This window comes from Microtus ochrogaster, linkage group LG4, assembly GCF_000317375.1.
Source record: "Microtus ochrogaster isolate Prairie Vole_2 linkage group LG4, MicOch1.0, whole genome shotgun sequence".
NCBI classification, from domain to species: domain Eukaryota; kingdom Metazoa; phylum Chordata; class Mammalia; order Rodentia; family Cricetidae; genus Microtus; species Microtus ochrogaster.
Window position 1 is genome coordinate 20,611,267 of NC_022030.1, and position 10,085 is coordinate 20,621,351.

Sequence of the window (10,085 nt, forward strand, 5' to 3'; positions counted from 1 at the left end):
CCCTCCAATATAAATATGTTCATAGAAAAATAAGATAAAATTCAAATCTGTTGATGTGCACCTTTGTCTTGGTGCTGTGACTTTGTTTCTGAGGTGCTGGCCTCAGTCTCCAATGCTTCATCATGTCAATCTGGCACCTCTCTCGGGTCTACTCTCCAGTCTATGTGTTTCTATCGTTTGTTTGTTTTGTGTCAAGGGCCTTGCTGTGTAGCCTAAGCTGGTCCCAAACACTTGGGCTCAAGGAATCCTGCTGCATTGCATTAGCCCCCTCACTAACCACCATGTCAGCTTACACCCCGAGTGTTGGTAACTGTGTAATTGCCACCTGAATTACAGTGTATGATTTGACTCCTAAATCTCTTTGAATACCTTTGCAGTATATTTCACTTTCAAGTGTCAATTCTTTTTTTTATTTTTATTTATTTATTTATTAAAGATTTCTGCCTCCTCCCCGCCACTGCCTCCCATTTCCCTCCCCCTCCCCCAATCAACTCCCCCTCCCTAATCAGCCCAAAGAGCAGTCAGGGTTCCCTGCCCTGTGGGAAGTCCAAGGACCTCCTATCTCCTTCCAGGTCTAGTAAGGTGAGCATCCAAACTGCCTAGGCTCCCACAAAACCAGTACGTGCAGTAGGATCAAAACCCAGTGCCATTGTTCTTGAGTTCTCAGTAGTCCTCATTGTCCGCTATGTTCAGTGAGTCCGATTTTATCCCATGCTTTTTCAGACCCAGTCCTGCTGGCCTTGGTGAGTTTCTGTTAGAATATCACCATTGTCTCAGTGTGTGGGTGCACCCCTCACGGTCCTGAGTTCCTTGCTCGTGCTCTCCTTCTGCTCCTGATTTGGACCTTGGGATTTCAGTCTGGTGCTCAAATGTAGAACTCTGTCTCTGTCTCCTTTCATCGCCTGATGAAGGTTAATATTCAGGAAGATGACTATATGTTTTTCTTTGGGTTCACCTTCTTATTTAGCTTCTCTAGGATCACGATTTATAGGCTCAATGTCCTTTATTTATAGCTAGAAACCAATTATGAGTGAGTACATCCCATGTTCCTCTTTTTGGGTCTGGCTTACCTCACTCAGGATAAAGTAATAAAAAATTTTATGTGTATGGGTGTTTTGTCTGCATGTTCTCCTGTGCACTGCACCACTATGTGCCTTGGTGCCCAAGGAAGCTAGAAGAGTCTTGCTTCCCGAGGACAGGAATTACAGATGGCTGTGAGCCACCATGTGGGTGCTGGGAATGGAACATGTGTTTTTTGGAAGAACAACCAGAGCCATTAACCTGCGCTATCTTGTCAGTCTCCCACCCCCCCAAGTGTGAATTCTTAGCAATATAAATTAGAATTACGTATTCTTGGCAATTTGAATGTCATCATGTGCCCTTTGTGTGTGTGGCTTGCTGTGCAGGGGGCAATATTGAAATTTATCTTAAAAGGCTTATTTTAAGTGTGTGTGTGTCTTTGTGTGTGTATGCAATACATGTGTGTACACATACACAGAAAAGGATGCTTCATTCTCTGGGACTGGAGTCACAGGTGGTTGTGAGCCACCCCCACATGTGTTGGGAACCTCTTTGCTAGAGCAGCAGCAAGTATTCTTAATTCTGGAGCCATCTCAGCACTTCTGCATCTTCTCTTTCTTGAGATGGCGTTCTCCTCTGTTTAGGATGACCTAGACCGTCTGGGCTCAAGTGCTCAGGTGTGTGCCTCAGTACCCAGCAGGATTCATAGTTTTATTTTACAGTTGTCTCTAACAGTAGCTGAGTTTTTCATCCTGTGGACACATGATGATCTGTTCAGTTTCTCTGTTGATGGAGTTTTAAAATTATTGGTTGTTATGAATTGTGATGCTGTGAACATTCATGTACAACTCTTTGTGTGCCTGTTAGTGTGTTTTTTGATAAATATCTCATGATCCAGTGAGATTCCTGGGTTGAAGAAGTGTGTGTTTGACTTTATGAGAACTTATCAAACTTTCCTGCAGAGTGCTTGTACCAGTGTGCACTCCTAGTGCCACGAGTGTGCTAGTCATTCCCAAGCTCACAGCACTGGTACTGTCAGCCATGTCTTCCTGAGGACCTTTCTGTTTGCACCTTGCAGAAACAGCTCACTACATGCCCATCACACTGAGTTCTCTCTCAGCCTCTAATGTCTCCGTCTTCTCTGTGCTTCAGGTCACTGTTTCCTGACGTGTAGGATGTGGGAATCACAAGGGAGTTTTCTAGAACACCCAAGAACAAGTCCCATGAACATACTGTCCCTTCTTCACCAGGATGGAATATAGGTTTATGCAAGTTGAGAAATTCCCTCAATGATGTACAGCCCTAACCAAAGCCATTGCCCAGCTTCTACTTGCTCCAGCAGGGGCTCTTGACCACGGTCACAGTTTCTCTTCCCATTGCTGTGCAAGACAGAAAAGCGACTTCGGTGTTTATTCAGGCTCACACTTGAGGGGTACAGTCCATCATGGTGGGAGCTAAGGTGGCAGGAACTTGAATCATCCGGTCACATCACATCCACACTCAGGAAACAGAGAATGGCGAATGCATGCTGTTACTCAGCTCCATCTCTCCCCACACACAGTGCAGGGCACACTGCACAGGGAATGGGCCCCTCACAAGTAATTTGATTTACCCATGTCGATTTCTGTAATGAGGCAATCCTCACAGACACTCTCGTAGGTTAGCCTTCACAGATGATCTCACAGGTGTGCCTGGGGGGCTTGTCTCCTAGGTACTCTAGATTCTCTCAGGATGACAGTTCACCCTGACCACCACAGCTATCCATTAATAACATTGGCAGATTTAACGTCACCAGTGTTTGCATTCCCTTGCAGACCAATTCAAAGATGTGAATGGGGCCTGGGCATATCTAACTATTCCTCAGGGATGCCAACATGTAGTCATATTTTCCTGTTTTCCATTGGATTTCTCTGTACACTCCCTCTGTATTGTAGGCATCTGAGCCTCACACTCCTGGGCAAGCACTATGTTATTGAACTGTCCCCCCAGTCCTTATTTCTCTGTGTATGTGAGGTATTTGTCCCTTTCAAATTTTGTTTTATTGTTATTTTCTGTGTCTTCTGTCTAAGGTATTTGTGTTTCCTAGAGAAAAGACCCCATATGAGAAGACAGAGATTATCTGTACCTTCTAAGAATCCATACGTTATCTACCAGGAAAACATTGTCTACCACACAGTTGTGTTCTTCCTGAATCTGTTGTCCTCACTTGAATGCTCTAGTGTTTGATCTATGTGAAGTTGCTTATGATGAAGGGTGACCACAGTGAATGTAATGGAGAAATTGTGCTGCTTGGTGTCCATTTGTAGGCATAGCATAGGAACTAAGATATATATGATTACATATGGTAGAGGCACAGGGATTTGTTGGAGACACGTATGATGAAAATTGAGAATGTACAAGTAGCTAGCTGGTCCTGGTGGCCTGTACTGTAATCTGAGCAGGTGGGAGATTGTAGAAACCCTTATTGTGATATTGAAGCCTGTTCAGGTTACATGATAAAACTCTGTATCAAAAAAAAAAATCCTGAAGAGAAGCCAAAGAAAGGGCAAACTATGCACAGGCAGAAACACTGCAGAAGGGTACTTGGAGGCTGGTCCTGGATCTCCAGGAGCAGGGTGGGAATGACAAAAGCCTGTTGTTCGTTTTTTGAAGCCGAACAAAGTTTTGTTAGATTTATAAAGTAAAACAGCAAGGCAGATAAGCTGGAAATCTCAGCATCAGCCTGGATAGGTGTTAGAGTGGAGGAGGAATGGCTGGCCTTTGAGTCAGGCAAGTGTTCAGATGGTGGCCTGCACAGGGTGTGGGCAGGAGAGCTCCACAGAGAGAGTAAGGAAGCCCAAAGGTCAGAGAAACATTGTGTTGGCTCTGGCCAGTGTCCAACAATAAAGGTGAAGACATAGAGAAAGGAAATGTCAGGCTTTTCTGAGGAATTCAAAGAAGTAGGAGGCTTAGCTCCACACTAGGCAGTGGTTCTGCAAGTGACTTGCCTTGTTATTCATTTATTCATTTTTGGTTTAACTCTAGATCAAAAGGTCTTGAGAGGCCTTTTGATCCTGGCCAAGGGAGCCAGAGGTGCAGTGGCTTCTTGCCCCTAAGGCAGACCTATCAGCTCACACACTGAGCAAAGTCAGCAGTTAACAAAAATTCAAGTAGTGGGTTGTCTTACAGAGAAGAAAACTGCAGTACCTCCAAATGTGGGCTTCCTTTAAAACAATCTTAGTGCTCCATGTAGGGTATCTTTCTGTTCTGTTTTCAGTTTCCAGGAGACTGTCAGTTCAAAGCCACCAGTCCTACTTTTCTGGACTCCTTCCTGGTAGAGGCTAGAGATGCTGTCTTTGCACCTGCCCTCTGCGTTAGTAATGGCTGTGGATGCTGCCAAAAGATTTTTCTAGCTCAGAATTCTATAAGAAACATCATGTCCATGGCAAAGGTTTAAAGAAAAAGTTTTCTATTACATGACCAAAGGTAAGGAGATTATATAGAGATGTCTTACTTGTTCTTTCTATAACCAAACATCGGTACTTGCAGGGATTAACCCAAAGGGTACTCAAAGGAATGAAATCTGGCAGATAGATGTGTTTCACTTTGAAGAATTTGGAAAATTAAAATATTTACACCATACCATTGACACTTATTCAGGTTTTCAATGGGCAAATGCTTTGAGCTCAGAAATGGTTGATCCAGTAATCACACATTTATTAGAATTATGGCCATTATGGATATACCTGCACAAATAAAAACAGATGATAGTCCAACATTTATCTCTAAGAAAATGAAGCAGTGTTTTGTTTATTATAATATTAAGCATATTACAGGTATACCACACAATCCTACAGGTTAGGCAGTTATAGAAAGATCAAATTGAACCACAAAGGATATGACAAACAAACAGAAAGAGATGGAAAATACTCTGTAGGAGGAGAGAGCCACTTGTTGGTTCCTAGCTGATTAGACCTAAAATAATCACACAGAAAGTGTATTAGTTAAATCACCGCTTGGCCCATTAGCTCTAACTTCTTATTGGCTAACCTCTATATATTAATTTAACCCATTTCTATTAATCTGTATATTACCACCAGGCTGTGGCCTACCAGCAAAGTTTCAGCATGTCTATCTCTGGTGGTGGGTCCTTGGTGTCTCCCCACTCTGCTTTCTTCCTCCCAGAATTCAGTTCTGTCTTCTCTGCCTACCTAAGTTCTGCCCTCTCTGGCCAAGGCAGTTTCTTTATTCATTAACCAATACAAGCAACACACAGAGGGGACTCCCATATCAGAGTATATATGTCTGTATATATCTGTATAAATGTCTAAGTTTTCCACAATGAGCAATGAATTTCCTACAGTAAAATTTGAAATTTCTAGGAAGAAGATGCGGCCCCACAACAACAACTCTACCTGGTTGATATGACATCATGATGCTGATAGCGCTACTATAAGACCTGTTTTGGGGTACCAGCTGCTCAAAATGTTTCCAACTTGGTTAGCTGATAAGGTGCACTTTTTTTATAATGTTCTGGCCAGACCTCCAAATAGAAACCTCAGAAAAACCCTACTGAATATTGAGAGACTATTTGCAACTATACCAGACAGTAATCTTGGAACTGAACCATCATGTCACTTTCACAGGATCCCATAGAAAGAACATTGCACCGATGACAGCTGGAAGTAATTCTAGAAGATGATGTCCCCTCTCCCAACAATGTTTGTCCTTAGGGTTAGTGACATCATTTAGGGGCTGATTATAATTGTTATAGGCTTGGGAATTGGGGGAAAATTTTGTATAATCAATGATCTTTTTTTTTAAAAAGGGAAATTAGATGGGATAATAAATTACTGTGAGCTCACTCACACTAATAATAATAGTGAGTAATAGAGTAAACACTTTTGAGCTATTATTTATAGACAATTTATATTGGTATAGATTCTTGTATATTTATACAAACTTAAATTATATTTAATATGTTTCTATTTTGGTCTACAATATTTGTATACCTAAGCAAAGTTATTTTGTCATGCATGCTTACACCTCAGCTTAAGACATTTTTGTATATTGATACAATTTTAGGATATATTTATCATATTGCAATACATTGTTTACATTTTGAAGTCATTGTCCTCATTTGTTACACAGTTGTTTAAAAATAATTTAATATTCTGATATAAAGTCTTAGTCTTTAAGTTTTATAGGTATTAAGACTTATAGGTCAATAGTCATCTATGTTTGTCATAGTTAGACTAATCTGATTCTTTAGATACATAGAGATTGTATTCTGCATGGATGGGTAATCTTCAACCACTTCAAAGAGCTATAGAATATGGCATTTAAATAACTTAGGATTCTCTTGATGTGAGACATGATTGCTACTGGCAGCATCGATCTATTCCTGAGAGAATATTGAGCACCCAAGACACTCTACTTGAAGCTTGTTTTCTTCTTGGCAAAACTGGCCTTGGGCAAGGAACTGTCCATGCATCACTCACCGACAAAATGCATGAAGCCCAGACAAGATAAGCAGAATACAAGAAAAAAGACTGTCAAATCTTACCAAGATGGTTTGAAAAATTTCCTGCCTCTGAAAATGGTCTGTCAGTTACTCTAGGCCTTAGCCAAAGGTGGTTGCTCCAACATTGAAAATGAGACTTTGGGTGATTGCCCAGGTAACCAGTAGTCTCTGTCATTTGTTGCACATTTTGGAAGTTGCTTGATTGCTCCTCCTACTTACTCAAGTAGTATTATTTTCCTTCTTGGATTTTCAATGGGGTTGAAGACCAGACAGTTGTAGTTACTTTCCTCTCATGACTTGGCCAAGCTATTTATTATATAAGACTTAAACTCCTTAGGATAACACAATTACTGAAACATTTATCATATGTTTCTTGCTTTATATTATTTATGTTTATTGTAATTCTAATTTTTAAACCTAATATTTGTTCTTATTGTATATAATTTTTTATTAGGCTTAGAACTTTCTTATTTAAACAAAGCGGGAAGTACTGTAGGAATTCCTTCAGGCTTGGGGGTGGCCTCTTGTTCTATAAATGCCAATGTAAAGCAAATGTCCAGACTCTCTTTACTGGCTGCTGTATCTGGTTGTTGTTCCTCTTTAGAGCAGAAGTACTTCATTTGTGAGTCTACTTCAAAATAAATAACCCGCTATTACACTCGATTCTGAGCTAGCATGGGATTTCTTTTGAGCATCCTTCACTGCTTTGAGTGGGTTTTCTGGAGAAAGGCTCAGAGGTGGGCTCAGGTGTAAATGCACAACATACAGAGACCCTGATGCCACAGCCGGGCAAGCATGACAGTTGTCGGTGTGGAGATTTCCTGAGACCTCTGGCTGAGACTTGATCTTCTCATGTACAATGGCTTCACATCGGGATTTAAAGACGCAGGGATGCCCATTTCCTGCTTGTCCTTTGTTTTTTGGCATAAGCAGTTAGGTGATGTCCAGGATTATGGTATTCAAGTCAGACTGTGCTAGGACAGGACTGGAGCTGGGAGATGACTGTGCTCTGAATGGGTCAATTTAATACAAGCCATGGCTAGGGGAGTGAAGGGTGGGCAGCTTTGATGCCCTTTTCTCAGGCAAGTTTCAATTCCAAGAAAAGTTGGGTTTCCTGTAGGCTCCAGAATACATTGTTTCTTCTATTGATACTGAAGAGGCTGCCGCCTGGAGCTATGTGTGTGTGTGTGCGTGCGCATATGTGCACGGTGTTCCCTCATCTCATGGTACAGGTATCTCCTAGTGAGGATGAGAGTCTGGAAATGCATCATTGGTGCAGCCAGCACGACAGGCCATGATCACTTCTTTTGTACTTCTGAATAAACTGTTTCTGTGGCTCTTGAAGATTGTAGTTTGTGTGTCTGGCTGTTGATGTTCAGGACGGTGTATACCACGTGATCCACCTGAAAGAATGAGTGTCGGTCAGTGACATCAGTCCTGCAGGGCAGAGCCTCACCTTGCTGGTGATCCAGCCCCACTGTGCTGTGGCCTCTGTGCCGGGTGAGCCATGGGCGAGGACACCCGTCACTCACTGTCTGACAGTCTGATGTGTGGTCACTAGAGGAGACAGGTTGAGGAACAGGGTGAGACAGCCATGGGGACAGAGGAGAAATCAACAGAGACATCCAGATGGGCCACAGAACAGAGAGCGAGGATGTGGACCATCCTGACGGCCACTGATATTTGTTGGGAAGTGACAGCAAAGTGTGTTTGCGGAGTGGGGGTAGTTGTGAAGTAACTTAGCTTGCCTGCTGCTTACAAGTGTGTTCAACCTGCGAGAGTTCACACAGTGAAAGTGTCCTTATGATTTAAAGCACTCTTCAGTCAATGCCTGTACTTGGTTGAAAGGCTGCAATGATAAAATTTTGGTAAAATTGTTATATAAGGTGGAAACAAGGTCTCAGACCCATTAGAATGGAATCCATCCTTTTTATGGTCAGAGCAGGTTCAGATCGGAAGAGAAAGATGCGCTGTTGTCTCTGTGTGCACAGTGCTGTGCATGTGTCAACTCGTTTATTCCCTTGAGTCTCTTTTCTGAGGTGGGCAGAATGCCCATTTCACAGGTGACAAGACTGAGGATTAAAACATTCAAGTTCCTTGTCAAGGGCCACAGAATACAAGGAATCATGGTCAGGAATTAAGCAGAGAGTTGGGGATTTTTCCAAACACACACTCTTGCATTAGACTCATGGAGCTCATTAACCAATCTTTGTTTGCTGCAGCCCTAAGGAATGCAGACCCAAGCTGAATTTCACAGTTATGTCTCCAAGAATACCTCATTCTCAGCCTGGTGTTGTTGCACACATTTGTCATTCTAGCACATGAGAGGCCAAGGCAGGAGGATGGTCAAGAGTTCAAGGCCAGCCTGGGTTACATAGCTCAAGGGTAGCCATGGCTGCTCTGTGAGACCCTCTCTCAACAAACAAGCACACAAACCAAAACAATACAGACAGCGCACATTCTTCAGAGACATTTCCATGAGCAAACAGCCAGTGAAAGTGGCAGTGCTTACCTCGTTAGGAGAGTTGTCAGAGGAGCCCAGATCTACGGGAGCAAGAGAGAGTTGTCAGTGCACAGAAGTGCAAAGCTGACTGAAGGTTTCCTGACTTTTGTCAGGTGGCAGGGGTTGCAGGGGGCGGTGGCCATGCTCAGTTCAGGAATTAGCTTCCCTCAGAGGCTGCTCAGACCCACTGTGTTAGTATCAGAGGAGGAGCAGGATAGAGCCTTCTGTTTGCCCAGTTCACAGGATGCCCAGAGGTGATTCTCAGCAGCATGCGCCAGTGGCAAGGGGAACATAGAGGCCACAGCACCCAGATATTCCATAAGACCAAGAAACTCTCCCCAAAGGAGATGTCTATGTCTATAATCGAGGCAGGAAGGAAGGCATCAGGAGACCCCTGGAAACCTGACTTCTTTAGGCCTACCTAGCCTGGTGGAATGAGCCTCTCAGGGCTCTCTCAGGCAACTCCTCTGTAGTTAGGAAGGCTATGATTTATGGGATCCTCAGTGCAGGGAAGTGCAGATCCCTTCTGCAAACATGCAGAAAGGAAGGTGTGGTCTTTGAGCCCAGGATCCCCTGGCAGAGCAGGGTATGTGGCAGAAAGCCAGTTCTCGTTCTGTGAGTGCCTTTACTTACTGTGGTTTGAGGCTGAGGGTTTGTGCTCTGTGAGATCTCGCTGGTCAGTTCCCCTAAATAAATATCAGACACTGTGACCACTCTTCCCATACAAGCGGCCTTTGCTCCTGGAGTCGGGGAGGATGCTGTGGGCAGCTCATTCCTGGGCTCCTTGCTGTCACTGAAGTTCCATCACCCCATTCTTGGCACTGCATTTCCTCCTGAGGCCTCGTTCCTTAATGTAGGTGTGAACTCTCCTAGTGGTGTCCTTTGTCTTTGCTGGACCTCAAATCTGCTCTACTTTGTCCCCTGGTGCTGAGACCACACCTAGAGCTGATGCTTTAGTGCTGAGCTGTATCCTGGTATGTAGCTCTCTTATCTTTGATGGTTTGCACCTTTCTTACCTAACACCTGCCTTGTTCTGTTTTCCAAGGATGGTTCTGTTTT

The 10,085-nt window shown here is 43.3% G+C and overlaps 1 protein-coding gene across 1 annotated transcript in view; it reads right to left on the reverse strand.

Moving 5' to 3' along the window:
• Positions 1–7,821: 7,821 nt before the first annotated feature.
• LOC101984398 (carcinoembryonic antigen-related cell adhesion molecule 2) overlaps positions 7,822–10,085 on the reverse strand; it is a 28,031-nt gene continuing 25,767 nt past the window's right edge. The window contains exons 4-5 of the mRNA XM_026786376.1: positions 9,036–9,067; positions 7,822–7,926 (exon numbers count right to left, since the gene is read on the reverse strand). Coding sequence (XP_026642177.1) covers positions 7,822–7,926; positions 9,036–9,067 — 137 coding nt within the window. The remainder of the gene's footprint in view (positions 7,927–9,035; positions 9,068–10,085) is intronic.